The sequence below is a fragment of the Penicillium subrubescens genome (genome assembly GCF_028828155.1).
Source record: "Penicillium subrubescens strain IBT 31985 chromosome Unknown utg000006l_segment0_segment0, whole genome shotgun sequence".
NCBI classification, from domain to species: Eukaryota; Fungi; Ascomycota; class Eurotiomycetes; order Eurotiales; family Aspergillaceae; genus Penicillium; species Penicillium subrubescens.
In genome coordinates, this window is record NW_026643156.1 from 1,228,024 (window position 1) to 1,248,148 (window position 20,125).

A 20,125-nucleotide genomic window follows, 5' to 3' on the forward strand; every position below is an offset into this window, starting at 1 on the left:
TTGTTGCATGTATATGTTTCTTGGTTGTGTTTCGTCTCTTCTTAGTTTTTACATTGTCAATTGGGTTTTCTTATAGAATGTTTCCTTGAGTTCAGTAAAGTATCTATCTAGCCTAGGTTATAATAAGAGGGTTCTTATTGAAAGCTTCTTTTCAAGCATCTTGTGTTTGCTAGAGATGAGTCGATATCTCTGATTCATTCTAGACTGATCATGGAAGGAAGGCCCGTGGATTGCATTCTGCTGACCAGGTTACGTACGATTCAGGGGGCCTGATCATCATGTCGAGGAAGCCATGTACATATACTAGGTCTACAAAATACTCTTTCAACACAGAAGAAAAGTTTCATAATCTCCATATCAAATCCATTCATTCTCTAGCCCCCCTAGCTAGCCATATTATCATACAAACATCAGAATCCCTTCCCCGCGAGACATAACGTCAAAATCAGTAGTAGAAGACATTACCTGTCTCAATAACACCCGAATGGAAGCTTAAGTTGGCCTCCAGGTACCAGGCCGCAACAACTTATCCTCCTTGCCATACAAACCCACGTCCTTGACGATGGCAATGAAACGGCGATGATTCTCCTTGGACTCTCCAATGCGGGGACGGAAAACGCGCAGAAGGGCGGAACTGGTAATGCCGGTAGCTGGGATTGCGGCGTGGATCTCGGCGGGTGTGGGGAATGGTTGTCCGGATGGGATTGGGGTGGAGCGGCCGCCTGTTGTTTATGTATAAATGGTCAGTAAATCATATGGATGCATGGTGCTAGGAGCATATAAATTCAATATGGACTTTATCATGGGAATGGACTTGCCTCTTGTTCCATCGGGGCTTGCGGCTCGGCTACCGGGGAAATGGGAGCCAGCAACGGGGCTCGCAGCGCGGGATCCTTGGGGAGTGCCACTGCGCGAAGTGGCTGATGGGGGGTTTAGTCTCAGTTTCTTGGTCTTGCCGCTCTCGCTCAGCTCGCCTCCGGATCCAGCACCGACATCGACGTCGCTGCCAGATCCAGAGCCGCCGAGTGGGAGGTTTCGAATGCGTTTCTTACCGGCCTGAAGATTGATTAGCGTTCGTCTCTATGGTCATTTAATCAAGGGTGGTTAGAAGATTGCTTACCTGTGCTGCAGATGGGGACATTGGCCGCGAGGTGGGCTGATGCATGTTCTTCGCCTTCTTTCGAGAAGTGTCCGTGCCGCTAGCGTCCGAGCCTGGGGATCCCAGACGCTTGCGAGAACCGGCTGGCTTCTTAAGCGCATCGGTGTGCTTTGGACGGCCCGAGGGCGTATTGCTGCCCTTGGTGGATGTAGCCGAGTCCTTCTCTTTCTGGATCCTTTCCTCCTCGGCCTTGCGCTTTTCCTCTTCCTTTTGGCGTTCGACTTCGCTGTCGTCAGAGCTCTGCGCGCAACCATATTAGTATCTTATGTACTTGGCAGCTCAATAAAAGGATTTTCTCACCTCCTCATCGGTGTATGGATTAACATCGGAGCCACTGCTGTAGTCAAAGTTCCTCTCTCGTTTCTTGAGAGCCTTGCGAACCTTCTTGCCGAAAGTTCGACGCGCTTCACGCTCCTTTTTCTCGCGCTCCTCCTCATCCTCGTAGTCCTTCTCTTCCTTGAGATCGAAGACGTTCGCCTTCAACTGATCCTCCTTGATTCGTTGCTCGGCAGCCTTAGTCTCTTCGTCTTGCTCGTCATTGAACAAATCAGCATGTTCTTCGTCGTCGGCAAATCGATCCTCTTCAAAGTCCATTTCACTGGCCTCCAAGCCTTCTCTACCGGCAACGCCACCCTGCTTTCCGGCATAGACTTTGTGCTGCTTGGCAAATAGTTCCAGTTCTTGCTTCTCCTTGACCTCCTTTTGCTTCTCCATGAACCACCGAGGATCCTTCATGCGCTTCGACATATGCTTCTCCGCCTCCTCAATGGTCAAAGCCTTGAACTGCTGCTTAGCGCTGAACTTGTACCACTTCTCAGCAGGGATCATGCGCATCTTGTTGTTCTCGAGAACAAAGACCGCATGGGTCTCCGACAACGCGGCTTCGTAGTTGCCCACCCAGATATTGCGGTTATCGAAATCCTCAAGGTGCCATGGCAGAGCTTCCTCATACTTGATGCGAGCTCTGGCAATTTCCTCCTTGGTCATGTCAGACTTGAAGACTTGTTGTGTTTTCTGCTTGGGAGCATTCGGTCTCTTTGTAGTCGACCCGACCGAGGGCGCAATCTGCGCCATATTCTCAGCACGTTCCTTATCGCGCGCGGCTCTCCGGGCATCCAGGGCCTCCCGCTCAGCCTCGTCCAGCTGCTGGCCATCGGGTCCGACCATCTTCTCGCCATGGGATTCATGGGCTCGGGCGCGCGGGTCTCGACGATGCAGCCTGACGGGTCGCGTGAACTGTGATTCATCGCGCGGGTCGATCGCTCGTTTCGAAGAGAACCGGGCGATGTGGTGTTTCATCCCTTCGCGCAAAGCCTTCCGCGTAGTAACCAGGGGGTAGTCGGTGTATTTCTGAGAAAGCAAAGGCCCGCTGAATCCGTTGACAGTGCGTAAATCCGGGACAGCGGCTGGTCGGGTTTTCTGAGGCAGTGGTAGGGACGGAGTACCGGGGACCGAGGGACGTGCGGGCAAGGTTTTGATAGCTGTATTTGCGCCGGGAGCAGCTCCCAAAGGCCTCGCAGGCCGTCGCTTTGGACGAACGAGGGGATCGCCTGCGTTCCGGGCGCGGCGAATCCTCATGGGAGGAGGAGGCGCACCGTTGGACCCGGTTGGCGTCGGGCCGTTGGAGGCGTTGGTTGGAGTCGACATTTTCTCGGAGATGAGAGCGTGAGCGGCGCGTCTTCTCAGTTCAAGGAAGCGATATCACAGCACATCTACCGGGGAGGGATAGATGGGGGCTGGGTCAACAGGATGAAAGAAGACGAGAGTCTGGGAGCTGGAGTTGGTCACGGGCAGTGATGACACGCTTAGGTAAGCACGGAGCTGTCATCCTTACTGAAAGGTTATCATCCCCTTATCGGCTTATCGGCACGACTGGTCTACTCTTTGTTCCTTTGATCTTTTTCATCTTTTTTTACTTCAATATCAAAAAGAAATCATTTCGTCACATTCATATCTACATTGAATGATACACTCTATATCGTAATGGTGTATTTACTCCTCACTTTGGGTCAGAAATGCCTCATTCACCAAATTTCTGCCCAGGCTCCAGACGCATGTACGGGCATGCGATCCAGTCGCATCCCTGTTTATAGATCTCAGTTCCCCACCACTTGAACCCATCAACCCAGCCGGGATAAATGAGGCAGAAGAAGACAACTACCACGGCAAATGCCAAACCCGAGTCTAAAGCTGCTGAGAGTGTCATCGCGTATTTCTCCCACCAGGCGGTCCTGCGTCGGCGGATCACGTAGTTAAACGCGAAACAGACAAGCGCCCAGGTAGAGAAGTTCAACCCCGTCGCGGGTGGAATCCAGCTCAGGCTACCAAAAAGAATGGGGAAGTTGACCTTCCGCCAGAAATTCTTCTTGCTGCGACGGCCCAGAATCCAAGCTGCGACGGGTGCTGCGGCGCCAATTAAGAACGCCCAGACGAGAGGTCGATAGAGACCACCTGGGCCAAAGAATCGCTGCGGTCCAACAACACCCCAGAGGATACTGCCGTTGAAGTGAACTCGTGCAATAGGACAGTTGAAGCCATTTATAGCCTGGGGGGTGCAAAGTCCCGGAATATAGGAGAACATCCAGTTCAAAACACCAATCTGTGTCAGGCTGGATACCAGGGTCGCCACCATCTGCACACCAAAAAGGAGGCGGGGTGGAATTTTCATGTAGTGCCCGAGCTTGAGATCTGACGAAAATTTGATGCCCTGTGCTGAGCTAATGTAAGAATATGTCACGAAGATCATGTTCGCAACTGGCCTTCCAGGGAAGACAATGCCACACAACAGCTGGCAAATGAGATAGAGACTGCTATGTTGGTTTGTGACAGCCATGATGATACCGACGGGAATGAAGAACACGCTGGTGATGAGCAGGGCCAGAAAAAGACCGTACCAGGGTAAGTGGACCGGATAGCTTTGAAACGGGGAAACATTAGTACTAGACAGAGACTTCGCAGGGATGAGGGAAACATACTGCTCAACAGTGTAGGTGGCAATGACCAGCATTGTAATGAGCACAATCAGGTACCACGTCAAGGGAGCGTCCTTGTATCGCCTCATGAGACGGCAATGAACATCCTCCATCCCCAGAGGCATCTCCCGACTAGGATCATGAGAACTGACTCTCGATGCCTCACGCGGGTGTCGGGATGGGGAGGTATGTCCATTTCCTGTTCGTAGAGGCTGGTATGTCTCAAATCCGGGCACATCGCTGCGTTCCTCGAAAGCCTTGCGAGTTTGGTGCAAGATGTCCTTACCATACCAGCAAATGGTGTGGGTCACCAGGGAGGTCAGCGCAGCAAATTGGACGCCGTAGGACAGCACATAAGTGATGGGGAGGTAGACGGGCGAATACTCTTCATATGCCTTTTGGTCGAAGAGGAAGTCCGGCGTCAAGATTCGGCTCACGTCATATGGGTGGCCCGTGTTGTCAAACACTGCCGCAGACAGGATGGGCATGTAAGAGGAGAAAAGCACATTTTTATAATCTGTCTCGGCATATTATCAGTCACCCATTGAGCACACAGCTGAGGAAAAGAATCCCAAGACTTACACAGGATCGGAGCGATGATCCAGATGACCACCACCAGGCCCGTCACAATGTTGGCTGCTGCCCACCACGGGGTGAGCAAGGGTGACCCAATATATGCGATTTGGGCCCAGTCAAAAGTCAAAGGTAACATTCCAAGGCCCGAAGCAACCCCAAACTAGAATGATCAGCGGTGTTCTTATACATACAAATTTCATGTTTCCAGGGGATATATGAGCACATACAAGATTCGACACAACCACATTCTTGGGTGCGAACCAAGTCACCACGTTAAAGTAACTGAGGGCTGGCATCAGCAAGCCCGGTACAAAGTACCAGACGAAGGCGCCAGCCCACACAAGAATGAAGAACTTGTAACGGGAGATGCTCCATCCATCAGCCTTCTTATTGGCAGTCTTGTGCATGGTGGAAAACATGGCGGTAGACATGAGCGTCCCCGGCCAGATCATGGCCGAGGGCCGCACAAGGAAGCGTCTAGTCAAACCGGCAAAGGCATAACCCAAGACTTGAGTTGAAATAATGAGCAACAGCTGATACACGATCGGAACCTCTTGCTGATAGAATTTATGTTGCTCGACGATGACCTGGGAAGAGACTGTTAGATTGAAATCTTGTAAATGAGCTTTGAAGAGAGTACTAACATCAGTGGCAAACGCAAATCCAAAAGAAACGTTGCTGCTGATATAGACGCATGCATGTTCCTTCTCGTTCCAACGCCCTTGGCCAAGCCAGAGTCGGATCCTCGTGGGCCAAGACGGATCAGGAGCGTCGAATTCGTCAGATGGTGACTCTCGATGGTCGAGAGTTCCATTCTCAAAAACTTCTATGGGGTCATTTGTCCGTTTGAACAGGACATCCCAAAACTTGCCCAACGGATGGACCAAGACCAACGCAATAATTGGAGTGATAGCGACGCTCGGGTAACGCAGAGAAAAGAAGAGATTGGCGGCAGAACCGGTCAGGGAGAAAAGTAATGCAAGAATCCACATGCGGGGGGCTATATGAGTACAACGGTCAGACAGGGTTTCACCACGCGGGGTAGAGCGAGGGTCGGGCATGAACTTGCGGGGGAGAAGAACGTACTATTGATGGAGAGCGTAATATCATCAGTTGCCGGAACCGTCGCTCGGACTTGAGCATAGCTACATAGTCTCGCGTCAGTTAATTGTTCGACTTTCCAATGCCGAGGAGCAGGGTCGCCCGCCGACTTGGACCGATTGAAAACAGAACGTACGGCGAATTATCCGGAGGATCCTCATCGAACGGCTTTGCATCTTCGTCATCAATATCCAATACATCCTCGTCGTCGGTTGTCATGTACGGTGAAGACGCTGGGGTTTCCTGCGTCACCGGGTTCCCAGGTACCGCAAGGCCCGTTGCGAATGAGTACTTGGAATCGGCACCCATTCCTACATCCGATATGGCCGATGAAGGTCGCCGCCTGTGTGCATTCGTGTATAGAGCACTACTCCTTCGCCGTCGCCGACGCTGTTGCAATCCATCATTCGAAGGGCCTTCGGCACAGCTGTCGAAGCTAGCCCTCTGTGACCTGCCGGGCGACCGTTCCGAGGCAGGCTTATCTTGTCGAGTAGCCGGATCGGCATCCTCGTCATTATCGTCAGACTCGTCCTGCGGGATTCGCACAGCTCCATACGACGACGAGCCCAGCGCGGGCGACGTCCGGAGAAGAGGCGTGCGCGACATGAAAACCCGGAAGCGTTGGGCGAGCGACTTGGAATCGTCGGGCGGGGTTAACTCGAGGGGCTCGTCTGGGTCGCTACTTCCATTGTCGAGTCTGCGAGGGTCCTGCTCGGTGTGCGTGGGGGAGTCGGCTTCCTCGTGGGACACGTCGGAGACGTCAGAGTCGGGATCGTCGACTCGGTCTGATTCGGCGGGGAGCTCTTGTCCCCTCGGGTTCGGGGGACAAGTCCGCTTCCGCGTCTGCAGTGGGATGGCGGCCGTCGTGACGGTGGTGCGCAGTGGTGAAAGGGTCGCTTATTTGGGGTTAGAACATGCAGTAGTCTCGCTCGTGGGCGAGTCAAGCGAGGTTGATGGAGCTTTAAGAGTTGCAGTCAGTGCCAGTCAGGTTGATCTCGAGAAATTGGAGAAGATGAGTGGTGTGATGAGGGTGGAGAAGCCCCACAGTCAACGAATCCATCACGAGGAATTCCACCAGTTTTGAGAAAGTATGAAATCAACTCAAGTTCTATCTTAATCATTGTTGTTCGAATGTCTTGGGATATGTGATGACAGCAAAGCCACGGTATATGATCAAAGTCTATCAGGATATACAATATATAAAAGTCATCAATGGACATGTTCAGAACAATTCCACCACCTCCTCATCCTCATTCTTTGGTTGAGGAGCCTCAATCTGCTTCTGAGCCTCAGCCAATTCAGCATCAGTCTTTTCACCATCACCCTCCTCATCGCGCATAATCACTTGCACCAGTCGGTCACAAGCCTCCCGCACCTCCTCATCCTCCACGTGGAGATGGCATTCCCGAACGAAGGGGTACACTTGCGCGGCGCGGATCTTTTCTCGGCCCTCCCGAGTCGTAGTCAGAAGGAGTAGAGTCTCTAGGTGGGTGGTGATGATAGTGTTGTCGCTATCTCGCTTCTTGTCGGGGGGTAGGAGCTGTAGATCCGGTAACATCGACATCATCTCGTCATCTGGGAACTCTTCCGGTCCCGCGATCGGAAGAAGCAGATATGGCAGCAAGTTGACATCGTCCTCGCCGAAGAGCATGGGGTGCGAATCGACATCAAAGGCCACATTCTTGATGGTGGAGGCAACTCCCTTTCGTCGGATATCGCTCTTGTGTTCCGTGAAGACGGTCAGTTTAGTGATGGGAACCACTCCGTCGTATTCCTGCCGCGTGGTGAAATACGCTCTCCCCGTCTCGGATTGGGATATATCGGCAAAAAGATAGGAGAGGTAGTCGAAGTTGGCGTGCTTGTTGAGGTCGCCCTCGGCACCCTTCACGAAGCAGTCCATCAGCTGGTCGATGGCATTCTCGGAGGTGGAAACCGCCGCGGGGGCTTTCCGCTTCAGGGTGTGGAGTTTCTTGAGGTGGTCGGATTTGACGAGATTGGCCAGCAACATGGCAAACTCATCGGCGTTGGGCTCCTTGACATTCTGAGGCAGTGCGATATCTTGTTTAGTTTTCATGAACCGCAGGCTAGTGTCATACGAGAGGGCACACGAGCACTCACCATGAGCTTCTTCAGCAACGTCTCGAGGAATTCGTCATCGCTGGCCAGGCACTCCAGGATCTCCTCGTCGCTGGAGAGGTTGATAAGGATCGTCAAGGCATTTTTCGCAATAGGCTAGTAAGACAAATACTATGTCAATTTTTGATTCTGAGGGAGCCGGAAATTATTGCACGCACGGTGTAGTCTTTGGCCAACAGCTTCAGGTCTCGCACGGGGAGTAGTTGCTGTCGCTTGAAGAGACCTGGCTGGGCCGTGGAGAACCCAACAAGATTCTCACAGGCTGGATAATTGTATATGTATCAGAGATGGGTCGGTGCGACGTTGAATTTTGGGTATTTGGGACACGGGAGACCGAAATTGGAGGGCGCTGGCGGGGTTCTTACCAATCTGTCGAATCTGCGTATTGCCATGGTGAAGGAACTCCACCAGCTAGAGAGGAAGTCAGTTAGTGAATTTGGAGATCTGTTCGCAAAGGTTCTTGAAGTTTACATCTTCTAGTTCTGTCGGCATCGTGGAGGGGGGATATGTTGAAGGTAGTATGGATGGAACTGATCGCACGAAACTTTTTTTCCCCGAAGTGGGGGGCGACGTCACTTACTGGTGGGAGATACAATTGGAAATTACAAGAGATGTATAGCGAAGCTCATAGAATTGATTATGATAGCAACGACATAGAATGAAAAAACCAATGGGTATGATCTTAAAATCTCGATTTAAAACTGCTACTATTATTTCATAATATCTGCTCACATTGAAAAATGTACAGAATTACCAATTCTACAACTCCCCGCATTGGCCTATCGATATGAGGGGCTCCCTCCCTCCTCCGGCCGCAAGTCCGCAACTTCCGCGGGGCTTTTGATCTTCTCCTCCTTTTCGACTTCTCAATCATTTAACACCAATCATCCACAATGGCCACACCCGATTTGAAAGAAATCCATGACTTCTTAGTCTCACTGGCCTTCAAGGCTGGCGATATTATTACCAATGCCATCCTAGACAACAACAACAGCGAAACTGGCTCCAAAAAGAACAGTATGTTGAAACGGACGGACGAACATCATTTGGAAAACATGAGATGAAATCTTGCTTATACGTGCTATTTTGCCTTCAATAGGTGCCGACTTGGTCACCGAGTATGACCGCGCTGTCGAGAACATGATCTCGACTTCATTGAAGGCCAAATACCCCGATTACGAGTACGTCCCTCTCCTTTGAACCCTATACCTGCCAATCCAGTCCTCCAAATAAACACACCAATGCTACTTCTACTTCAACCTTGATCCTAACTCTTTTCCCCTCTCAGATTCCACGGCGAAGAAACCTACGACCCCACCCGCCCCCTAACAGAAGCCCCAACCTTCATCGTCGACCCAATCGACGGCACAATCAACTTCGTCCACAGCTTCCCCTACGCCTGCGTATCCCTCGGCTTCGCCATCAACCGCATCCCCACCGTCGGCATCGTCTACAACCCCTCCACAAAAACCCTCTACTCAGCAATCAAGGGCCAAGGCGCGTTCCGCAATCAGGAGACCCGTCTACCCCTGAAAGGCGACCATGTCGAGCCCCTGTCTGGTCTACCTAATGCACTTGTGAGCATCGAATGGGGTTCTGACCGGAGCGGGCCGAATTGGGAGACCAAGGTGCGCACGTTTGAGAAGCTGGGGCAGTCGAAGGAGGATGGGGGTGCGATGGTGCGCTCGTTCCGGAGTTTGGGGTCTGCGGCACTGAACTTATGTTCTGTTGCGGAAGGGACGATGGATTTGTATTGGGAGGGTGGGTGTTGGGAGTGGGATGTGTGTGCTGCTTGGGTGATTTTGACTGAGGCCGGAGGTATTATCGTGGATGGTAACCCTGGAGGTTGGGAGGCTTCTGTGGATGGGCGGAGATATCTGGCTATTCGGGGTGCGCCGGAGGCTGGTCAGAAGGAGATGGTGGAGGAGTTCTGGAGTTATATCCAGGGTAGATTGGAGTATTAGCATGGGCAAGTCGATGATATTGATACCGAGATTGTAAATGGGAATAGAGATGAAAATAGGGTCGATCTGTATAAAGGAGGTTAAGGGTCGAGTTAAATAGAAATGCATTAATTACAGGGTATTTAGGAAGGCAAATTATTATGTACAATTTCACTGTTGGCATATACTCCCTTCCAAGGAGACCGTTTCAAGCAGTTGGCGGAGCTGGAGACCATCGAAACTCGGCATGCCCGTCCACATCCAACCCGGATTCACGATCGTCATCTTCATCGATCTGCCGATCCGTCCATCGCGCCGAGTCCTGTCGAGAAACATCGGTATAGTGAGAGTAGGATCTTGTATGTGTGCTCTCCGCCTCGTGGGACTCATGCTCAGCAGGCAATGCATCAGCTAGATCATGTAGCTGAGGGTAATCTCCCGAGCCAGAAGGGCTAACGGCACCCCCATGCGTATGGCCTGGCCCAGTGCCCTCATGCTCGGTTGACTCCCCCTCGGTGGTATCAGACTGGCCTTCCACTTCGTCGCCGGAGCTGGTGGGTCCGACGTTCAAGGCCTTGGCCCGTTCGGCATTGCATTTCAAGGTATCATCGACCTCAACGTTGGGAGAGTGACCAAAGTGTGTGTCACAAAGGTGCTTCACAACAGGCCATCCATAGGCATTGGTGAACATGCGACGCACAATGATGTTATTGTGTGCGTCGGGTTCAAGGCGAACAAGGACCTTGCGCCAGGTCAGGTCGCGGTGGTAAGCTCTGGCGATTTTCTCCTCGACCTTCAGCCCACTTTCACTACCTTTGGCGTTGGGGGTAGAACTAGACGGTATCTGCGTGGCCTGAGGAGGCGCCGTTTTCGCATTCTTGGGTTGTAATGAGGCGAATGTCAATGTCCGACGCTTGACTGGCAATGGAGCGGGAATATCTTCAGGATGGTAAATGCGGTCATGGAAGATGGTTCGAGGCCGGGCAGCAGGGTCCAGAATGAAGTCAGCCGGGGGTAAAGGTGGCATCAACACATCACCTGCCGACTCGAAGAAAGTGGTCTTGGGAGGTGTATTGACTCCGATGTCTTCTTCGTACAGAGAATTTCCTCGAACCACTGGTGCTGGGGACTCATTGGGATCGAACGAGGCGAGAGTCTGGCTGCGCTTGTAGATCTTGGCATGCTTGCCACTAGGATGGTGTGGCTTTGGCTCCTTAGGGCGGAAGAAGGCGAGGAGGCTGCTGAAAGGCCCCGAGTTGTTTTCTGAGACGTCCTTGTGCACTGACTCCGTCCCCACACTACTTGCATGCAGGGACGACTTTCGCCGGGCAAGGAATTGCCCACGATCTGGTGATGATGCATCTTCAGGTCGGGCAAGTTCTTCATCCTCTTGCAAGGGTTGCGCTTCATCGGTAGCCCCGTGGCTCGGCCCATCTTGACCTTCGCCCAAGCGTGGGATCTCATCAGGGCGGACTAATCGCGGAGACTTTGAGTTTGCACCAGTCAATTCCGCCCAGCCCCATTCAGCCATGGTGCCGACGATCCCGTTGTCCCTTCTCGCTTTCTCAACTCGGTCCAGGCCTCGCCAGTCGAGGAAAAGAAGGCACGACGTCCGCAAGGGAACAATCCCATCATTGACCACGTTGGAGTACACGGTCCGATGGTGGAACTTTTTAAGTACCTCATGTGCTGGGCCACAGGGTAAAATACGCAGCAGCGGTTTTGATCCAGGGTCTGTCTGTGTCTGATCCTTGGCCGAGTCTCCTCGGCCACCAATGATGGCACTCCAGCCACTGCGTACCTTTGGTGATGTCCAGCTGAGTCCAAGATCTTGTCCGGTCCGTCCGACCAAGCCCAGGTCTAGAGCAAATCGCACGTATAGCGGGTTCTCGTTGCTCAGACCCAGGAAAGGAGATGCAAGGGCAATGAAATTGACCGGTTGAATTCGCTCGAAGAATTCCGGCGAATGCTTCTGTATGTATGCGATAGCATATGTTTGGATCAGGCCGCCAAGAGAATGCCCGATAAAGCTGATGCTGGTGATTTTGTATGCATGGTCATCGCCGTCGATGACATCCTCGTGATTCGCAGGGGTTGAGTGCGGCTGGAGGGAGGGTTGAGCGTGATCTTTGCGAGCACTGAACGGGCGAGGGAATGACTTTGCCTTGCCAGTTTTCAAAGGATAATATGGCTGATCAGGGTATGTCATCAATAGAACATATTTAGCCAGGCGTTTGCCGAGATATTGAATACCCCTTTCAGTGCGAACCGCGTTGCCAGAGAATCCTCGAACGATGACTTCTTCGTCGTCGTCGTCGTCGTCGTTTTCAGTGCTGTCTTCGCTCTTGTTTCTCTCTTCGGTACGAGCCTTCTTTTTAGCCGCAGCAGCGGCATCGATGCTTTCCTTTAGATAGAGCATGTCCGCACCCAGGTTACTATGCAATCCATGTGTGATCACCACCAGATGAACCTTCTTCTTCTTCCTTGGCTTCGCCTTAGTCGTACTGCTCGTCGCTTCTTCAGGTGAAGGATGTTGAGAATTACAGTCGGTCCGCTCGGGCGCAACCTCTGACGCCTCAGATGTCCCTGATGGCAGTGGCGGGCTATTCCACAAGCTGCTCGTATCGTCAACACGCAGAGTAGTAGATTTTGAGTACACTCCACTGGTGGCAATGACAGGCTGGCCCCTTGTGCCTCCCATCGGCCAGTGGTCTTGTAATTTACCTGGGGGTTCATGACCAGCCGCCGCCGTGCCACCCGCGGAGAAGTAGTCGATGGATTTGGCATCACGAGCAACCAATAGCTCGAAATGAACTGCAGCACTGCTCGAAAATATGACTTGAGATACGATTTCAATCACCCAGGTCACAGTCCGGTCACTCTCGGACCCCAAATGACCCACGGCTAGGTTGTGCCCGTCCCCGAAGCGCGCCGGCATCTTGATAGTCGCATCCCAGCTTCCGCCTGCTTTGAGGTATGGCTCAAATTGCGGGATGCCTTCGGTATCCTGCTCTTCATATTTGGCGTTGGGATCGAATGTAGATGGGTAGCAGGCCGCGTATAGTGTGTATGGGCCATGGAGATAGGCGGCGCGGAGGGGAATCGCGGAGGTATTCTTCACTCTCACATGAAGTTCAGAGGGGATGGGCAAAATTGGATCGGATGCGGGGGTATAGCTGATAGTATATCTAACAAGGCACAGGGAGTTCTGTTAGCATCTCCTTTTTTGTACGACCAGCGATAGCCAAGCAGAACCGCTCGTGACAGCCATCTCCGGCAGGTCCGCGGAAGGACCTGGAGGACCTGGAGGACTTACCGAATAATCTCTCCTACTCGTACACTCCCCGTCTGGTGAACCAACAGCATATCGGCAGTCGGGTTCTCTTCCACAAGACTCTGGCGCCACCCAGCGAGCGTATAGAATCGGGGTGCGCCTTCGAAGCGGCTAGCAGCCGGTGCTTGGTCGGGAGTCTGCGATGCGGAATAGGTTCGGGGGTTATGAGCATCGGATCCGGTGGATCGTTCCATGACCTAGCAGTGGGCGAGAGGAATCGCAGACTCGGACAGGCTGTAAGGGTACATGAGGGGAGGATAAGAGACACGAGCGTGAGGTAGTTGAAGGGTTGTGCATGTGAGCGGGTGATGGTTCCTGAGGTACTGACCGGCGATCACGTCCGCAGTCGTCTCCCCTTTTTAAACCTTTTACCTTCCGCCAGTCTTTGCGCATGTGCCTGAATCGACATTATTATTTAGGTATTCTGGATCGATGAGGGATAGTTTAGATAATAGATTTAAATTGTTAGTAATGCTTTTATTTCCTTATACCACTAAGCCTATATGATCCATAAAAAAGATGTCCAGTGGGGCTTTCGGTTTCAAATTGACCTCCGTCATACTCCTGTACGTGCTAAGTACAGTCCCCGATCTTTGCTTGGCAGGGACTGGGCCAGTAGAAGTACTGGTACTTTACATCTACTTTGGAGCTATTACATTTCTATACTCGTATACTTTATACTCCTATCTACATTGCTTTCTCAGAATTGATGTAAAAATAGTTCAAATCAAACACTGGAACGCGCAGCTGACGCGAGTCAATATTGCTCAAAGCACGCACGTCTAATCAAACCAACAATCTATATACATCTATCTATCTCCACACATTGACAACACATCCATCACTCACCTGACTTGATAATATTCAAAAGAGGTCTAGGCTCCTTCGAAAGTTCCATCCAACCTCCCTGACCAACAGCAACAATCTTCCCATCAATACAAACCCGCCGCCACCGTTCCAAATCTTCATGGAAATCGATGCGAAGCCGCTCAATCTCCTCATACGTAACCAGATCATCCTGTACATGCTTTCCCCCTTGATACGCCAACATCATCAAACGCATCGCTTCATCTCCAGATAAAGGCCCGAATCGAAGAAATCTCATTTGTCCACCCAGTGGTTCCGTGTAGGGAGAGATTAGGAAATCTTTCTCTAGACGGGGGACTAGAGTAGCCAGCACGTACATATGCTCGCTCTCTTTGAGGATATATTGGCTCTTCTCCCCCGTCTGGGCATCTGATGTGGTCATTGTAATCTGACCCTGGAAGCGATGTGGAGAAGTGCCATCGGCTGGATGGAGAAGCTCTTTTGCAGCCATTTTGAACCTCTCCGATCCGAATTTTCGATACTCGGCCGTATCGCTGTCGGCGACTAGTGCAGCGTGGAGACCCCAACTGGCCACCACCGCCCCGTAAATTGTTTGATGAGGGCCATCTGACAGGAAGTCAACCGGAGCACGCTTTCTGCCTTCGTCTAGCACGAGCTGGCTTCCCGGGGAGAATCTGGCCGCGAAGCTTGGAACAGGACAAGGCTGGCCCCGGAGCAGGGCTTGGAGGCCAGAGGCTGGTCCTGATCGTAATCCGATAGAGCTGGCCATGGCATTTCCCGTTCCACAGGGGATTATACCAATGTCCGGAGCCACATGAAGTGTGTTCGTGGATTTGTAAAAGACATCGACAAGATCGACTAAACCCCCATCGCCAGACAGCAGAAGAATGGTCTGGGGGATCCCCGCGCAGGCATTTTTCAAGAAGTGCGATCGGGAAAGTTCGAGGATTGTCTGAGCTGATTGCGTTTCAAAGACTCGATATTCAAGTCCCATGTATTGGAGAAATGGCTCCACGATGTCGTGAAAGACAGCTTTCGCTGTACCCGTGCCACTCCGGGTTGATATCACGACCTGGACGGGCTCTTCTCGTCGAAGGTGGCTTGGAACATCCACAAGGAAGGGAGATAAGCCCGAGGGTAGAGTCGAAATATCAAGTTTTGAAAGACGAGTGAGCGAGTCATTGTTTCCCCCTCGCTTTGGGCGCTATCGAGAAATAGCACGCGATACCCAGGCGATGAGCTCGGGTTCCGCACGACACCCACAATACCTTTCAAATCGACCCGGCGATCGGTTCCCGCTGCAGAGACCCAGCTGAGAGAGCCTGCAGCCACCTGCACAGCGCTCTCATCCATGGTTGGGTCTGGCGATTCAAAATCTGCCATATCGTCTGGATGAGAGTTGGATAAGTCGCCAATGGTGGGATGTGCGGGTGGCCTAGAGGCTTGGGAGGGGCTGCTCTAAGTAAGCTGATTCTAGCGTGCTCCCGAATGTAACTATAACCACAACTACAACGTAGGATACAACACAGATGGTATACCCTACAGAGACTCTCATAAAAGAGGGTTTGGTTGGGAAGAACGTTAAATATTGAGAAATACCATAGTGGTCTGCGCAGAGTCTTTCTAGAAATTCTAGTCTCGGAGTCTACATAAGTCACTATCGACATGCTCTAGCCTCTAGCAAGAAACCCCCCGCCCAAGAAAAGGAAAAACCACAACACACGAATGTTCATGAAACTGATACAAGAAGATACACATACAAAGGTAAGAATGAGCTAAAGATACATCGTGGGGCCCAAAAAGTAATAAGCAATGGTTGTGAAGAAAAGTAACGCCCAACTCGTGCTCTCGCCCCCCAGGCATCATCATCGTGCACTGATTATGAAGCTTCCTGCCCCACCGGTGGAGAAGAAGCGATATGTTTATCACTCAAATTTACTGCGATGAATGACTTTGGCAATTCAACACTGTCCCGGAATGTTAGCAAGAGAACGACCAAATGAGGGTCCCGCAATAAAAGGTCTGAAGTTCTTACGTGTCAAACTTCGCTTTCAGCGTCTCAATCACCTCTTTCCAGTCATGGTGGGCAGTGAGGCTGCGTCGCGGGGCACAACCGATGGCGTGTCGGGAATCAAGCTGCACGTCGAGAGGATCGAAAGCGTGGCAGCCAGGGCTGATCGAGATCCGAATGGAATACGAGTATGGATTAATCTCGTTCTCGCTATCCCGGGATTCGTAGAGCTCGAAGCAGATTTGGGACAGGTAGTCGAGTTCTGGAATAGCACGGCGGGCGATCTTGGTTTGGATGCCGCCCTCTAGGATACAATTCAATAGAGTGTAGATGTGGGACTCCTTGGTGAAATAGAAGAAGGACTTCGCGTCGTCGGAAGCCTGGACCTCTTCAAGATCATGCACAATCTCCTGCAGAAGCGGGAGCGAGGTGAGGAGGCCAATCTCCAGCTTCTCGCTGTCGGTGATGCCGTATTCCTGGGGCGTGACATAGTCAAATAGAACCTTTGCCAGCTTGTAAAGCTCCCGCAGCTTCGAAAGACGCTCATCCATCTTGCACTTGGTGGAGTTGGAGCCAGGGAATAGCTTGAAGTAGTGATCATAGGAATCGTCCAGCGCACGGAGATGGGGCAGTGCTTCAAGTGCGTGCAGTCGCTTCTTCAAATTGAAGCGGTGCCCGAATGTCTGACTCTCGCTGCGCTCATCGGCCTTGTCACTAGCTGGCTCGGATCCAGCCTTACTGTCAGAGGCCGAGTCGGACTTGGAGGGGCTTCGGCCCTTGACACTGCTCCGGTCATCTTCGTCACGATCGCTGTCGGGCGGCATGAAGACCCACTCCAGGAATTGCCGGTTGTGAAGCGCGTCGAATTTCATGCTATCGTAGAGTTCAGACAGCTTGCTGGGATCCACCTTTTCCGTATCGCAAAACTCGGCAAAGAGCTTCTCCCAACGCTCTTTGAATAACCGCGGGTCCTCTCCTGCACACCAGCGACCTTGGACACTGGCAAGTTCCGGGTTCTCTGATGAAGAGTCTCCCTGGTCCGACGGATGTCCATCTTCAGCATTCTTCGAGGAGGCTTCAAGTCTCTCAAAGTTGTGTCGCATGACACTCCGATGGAACTTCATCAATTCAACCACCGTAGCAAGAACGACAGAGGGCTCGGGAATGTTGCTGTCCTTGGGCCACGCAAATTGAGATGGTGCGGAGCCTTCCCGCAACAAAAGCTTCAGCTTCTTTTTGACCTTGTCCATGACATCTTTCGCGGCGTTGGAATCATCCAGCAGATCCTTTCGAACTTGAATGAAGTCTTCCGGGAGCTCCTTTTGGTCAAGGAATGAGCTTGCCCAGATTTGAGCTAAACGAATATTGTCAGTACAAAAAGACATGCCAAAGAGATTGCCACAAAGGAGGACAAGATCCGAGGAACGTGGACTTACCACTTGTGCTCACTCTCCGCTCGGAACTTGTGAAGAGTCGGACGTTATTCAACGCTTCCTTGTTCATCAACTTAAGATCATCCCGCATATTCAGACCCAGGTCCTGCGCTTGGTATCGCGCCGCATGTGTGGGCTCTCCTCCCCACTTGATGACGAGTTGCAGTTTATCTAGAATCAAGTCGTTTTCTACCGCAGAGAAACGTGAGAACGTGGCGCCAGAAATCGAATCGCTTCGGGTCTGAGACCGACGTGCCTCATTGTCAGCCCCTGCCTCACCAGCTACAGGCGAAAGAGGTTCATCGGGGATGCTTTCGCCCGCGACTGGCGCGGTAGGTGTCGTAGCTGAGCCTGGCTCCCGCATCTCCTCTGGCCTGCGTTTGCGGAACATCGGTTTGATTTGCACTTTCGTGCCAGCCCAACCGCCCTTCTTTTCCAGGGAAGTGCGAAGCAGCTTGAGCTTCTCCATATCCTCCAGTCCCTGCTCCATGGCGATCTTCACAGCCTCAGAAACACTGCCCAATGCGGCCTCTCCTTTAATCACAACTTCCTCTTGGTGGCCCTTGAGAAGATCGACGAAAGGTTGGCTGTGGAAGGTGAACTTGAATTTCTGCTTCGGGGTGCGATCAGCATGGCGAATGACCGCCACCATGCCCTTCAGCTTCCACGAGTGTTTAGACGCCGGGAGTGGGGCGGCCGTGCCATCGCCAGTTTGGTGGATGGAGACGGCGGGAGATTTGGTATTCGAAGGGCTGTATCCTCGAGCATCCGAACGAACGTCCCGAGAAGCCAGGTTGATCGGGTTGCCTGCCACATCCACGCCCTCTACCAGAGCAGTAGAAGATGTAATTGATGGTACACCGGTGGAGACATCCGAGGCAGTAGATTCGTGGGGTTTGTGAACACTTTGGCTTCCATAGAGTCTGGACGTACTGGGCGACTTGAGGAGGGTCTTCAGCGCCTGGCGATGCGACCCTGTCGTACTGCGCCGGGATGAGGCCGGATCTGGGGAGGGCGGTTCTGATGGCTCTGGGGCTCCTTCATTCTGGCGTCTCTCCGCCAGAAAGGTTTCCCGTAGGATATGGGCGCACTTGTCATAGTAATCGTTGTTATCCTTGACGAAGCTCCAGCCATTGACGTCAATCACATAGCTCTGGTCTCCTACGCGAAGCATATCAAACCCGCAAATCCTCTGTCCAAAGCCATTTGAGATCTTAGAAGCAATCGCCGCTTCCTCTTTACTCAGCTTGGTGATATACCGCAGCTCTTTCCCGTGGGTATTGCGTCGGACGAGCCCGTCGACCACCGGGGACTTGCGCGTTTCGGCATGGCAGAAGGTGGGCCCAACAGTGTATGCTTTAACATCCTCGGCATTGTCGACACGCAGGAACTGCTCATAAAGATAACTGGTTCCCGTCTCGGTGACCGATCGTGGAACGGTCATGTTCGGGTCGTACTCGGAACTCTTGTTACCGACTTTGCGGAAGAGCTTGCGGCCTCCACCTCCATACTGTTGATCATTAGGAAAGTAGATGTGGATGTTGTGATCCTCGCCATTGACCGGCTTTTCCACAAACGGCTTTCGGAAAACCTTGCCATCCACGACCAAGGATTCTCCATCTTCGGACATCGAGACATGCTGAGTTCTGGGGGCACCTCCACCGGTTCCATCCTCTGGGCCCTCCAACTTGACGCCTGTCAATTGGTGAATATGTTGAGCCAGCTCCGGCGATTCCAAAACTGGGCCACCATCCCGGTTTACCTCCAACCTCTTGGGAGTGGGGACACCCATCTGGTCGAGGATTTTTAAACACAGTCGCCGATCCCACAAGACTTTCTGCATGGGCAAGTCATTGACACAGAATGGCTTTCTCAATTTTGCATATGAAATCGCCTTATCGAGAGGGAACCCATCGGAGAAGAAGGCGATCAAGAAATCGCAGACCGGCCAATTCTCCACGGCTTCGTCGAGAATCACTTTGTCACCAAAGACGATGACCTCGAAATCACCCTTCGATTGAAGGCGGGTAAGAATATTCTGACTGGGCTTACTGCGGGCCTTGACATCCAGGGCACATACACCAAGTCGCCAGGGTTTCGGACCGTTTGACTCCATTTCGCTAATGGAGCTGGCAGCCGTACTCCCGCTGAATCGCCGGCGAGCCCGACTGGATGAACGAGTCGAGTGGCCAATTCTAGTACTCGAGCGATAATCCTGAGTGGTTTCGGGCCTCGTCGATTTCACGGGAGAGTGTTGACCGGAGAGTCGAGTTCCTTTCACATCCTGTTCCAGCTCCAATGGCGGCGGCACCGATGAGCCTAGGCTTGAGGTATTGTCGATGGTACCTTTCAGCGAGCGCGCATCAGCGAGTGAGGGATCGGTATGGCCATTTTCGGAATCCATGGCATATACCGAGGAGGAGGAGGAGGAGGAGGGAGAGAAAGGTTACGGGAAGAGAACGGCGGGTGGATTATTGCGGTGTGGCAATAACCGTCGTAGTGGAGGAGGGGCGAGGAGTGGGGTGGAATCGGAGATCGATTTGCTTTCGGAGGGGATTTTCTTTGAACGAGTGAATACCCAGAGATCCCTATGTTAAGTGTAGGAGTCTATGAGAGACTCAAAACATGATCG

The 20,125-nt window shown here is 52.2% G+C and overlaps 7 protein-coding genes across 7 annotated transcripts; 1 reads left to right on the plus strand and 6 right to left on the minus strand.

Moving 5' to 3' along the window:
• Positions 1-492: 492 nt before the first annotated feature.
• N7473_008979 (transcription factor IIF subunit TFG1) lies at positions 493-2,806 on the minus strand (the record flags this gene model as incomplete). Its single annotated transcript, XM_057154918.1, has 4 exons — positions 493-722; positions 819-1,056; positions 1,121-1,399; positions 1,460-2,806. The coding sequence occupies 4 exons, from the start codon at positions 2,804-2,806 to the stop codon at positions 493-495; spliced, it is 2,094 nt and encodes a 697-aa protein (XP_057006048.1).
• Positions 2,807-3,179: 373 nt separating this feature from the next.
• On the minus strand, positions 3,180-6,929 carry N7473_008980 (uncharacterized protein; the record flags this gene model as incomplete). Its single annotated transcript, XM_057154919.1, has 8 exons — positions 3,180-4,074; positions 4,135-4,648; positions 4,714-4,867; positions 4,935-5,294; positions 5,352-5,707; positions 5,794-5,852; positions 5,945-6,704; positions 6,854-6,929. 8 exons carry the CDS (start codon positions 6,927-6,929, stop codon positions 3,180-3,182), a joined length of 3,174 nt encoding a protein of 1,057 aa, XP_057006049.1.
• A 101-nt stretch (positions 6,930-7,030) lies between these two features.
• On the minus strand, positions 7,031-8,436 carry N7473_008981 (protein HGH1; the record flags this gene model as incomplete). Its single annotated transcript, XM_057154920.1, has 5 exons — positions 7,031-7,849; positions 7,927-8,040; positions 8,103-8,206; positions 8,310-8,355; positions 8,416-8,436. 5 exons carry the CDS (start codon positions 8,434-8,436, stop codon positions 7,031-7,033), a joined length of 1,104 nt encoding a protein of 367 aa, XP_057006050.1.
• A 333-nt stretch (positions 8,437-8,769) lies between these two features.
• Positions 8,770-9,908, plus strand: N7473_008982 (inositol monophosphatase family protein; the record flags this gene model as incomplete). Its single annotated transcript, XM_057154921.1, has 3 exons — positions 8,770-8,961; positions 9,044-9,125; positions 9,233-9,908. The coding sequence occupies exons 1-3, from the start codon at positions 8,838-8,840 to the stop codon at positions 9,906-9,908; spliced, it is 882 nt and encodes a 293-aa protein (XP_057006051.1). The 5' UTR covers positions 8,770-8,837.
• A 187-nt stretch (positions 9,909-10,095) lies between these two features.
• On the minus strand, positions 10,096-13,415 carry N7473_008983 (lipase ROG1 family protein; the record flags this gene model as incomplete). Its single annotated transcript, XM_057154922.1, has 2 exons — positions 10,096-13,075; positions 13,204-13,415. 2 exons carry the CDS (start codon positions 13,413-13,415, stop codon positions 10,096-10,098), a joined length of 3,192 nt encoding a protein of 1,063 aa, XP_057006052.1.
• A 647-nt stretch (positions 13,416-14,062) lies between these two features.
• Positions 14,063-15,432, minus strand: N7473_008984 (diacylglycerol/lipid kinase family protein; the record flags this gene model as incomplete). Its single annotated transcript, XM_057154923.1, is given in 2 exon segments — positions 14,063-15,253; positions 15,271-15,432. The coding sequence occupies 2 exon segments, from the start codon at positions 15,430-15,432 to the stop codon at positions 14,063-14,065; spliced, it is 1,353 nt and encodes a 450-aa protein (XP_057006053.1).
• A 496-nt stretch (positions 15,433-15,928) lies between these two features.
• N7473_008985 (inositol polyphosphate kinase VIP1) lies at positions 15,929-19,897 on the minus strand (the record flags this gene model as incomplete). The annotated part of the gene is made up of 3 exons (XM_057154924.1): positions 15,929-16,016; positions 16,085-17,414; positions 17,497-19,897. 3 exons carry the CDS (start codon positions 19,895-19,897, stop codon positions 15,929-15,931), a joined length of 3,819 nt encoding a protein of 1,272 aa, XP_057006054.1.
• Between the last annotated feature and the right edge of the window lie 228 nt (positions 19,898-20,125).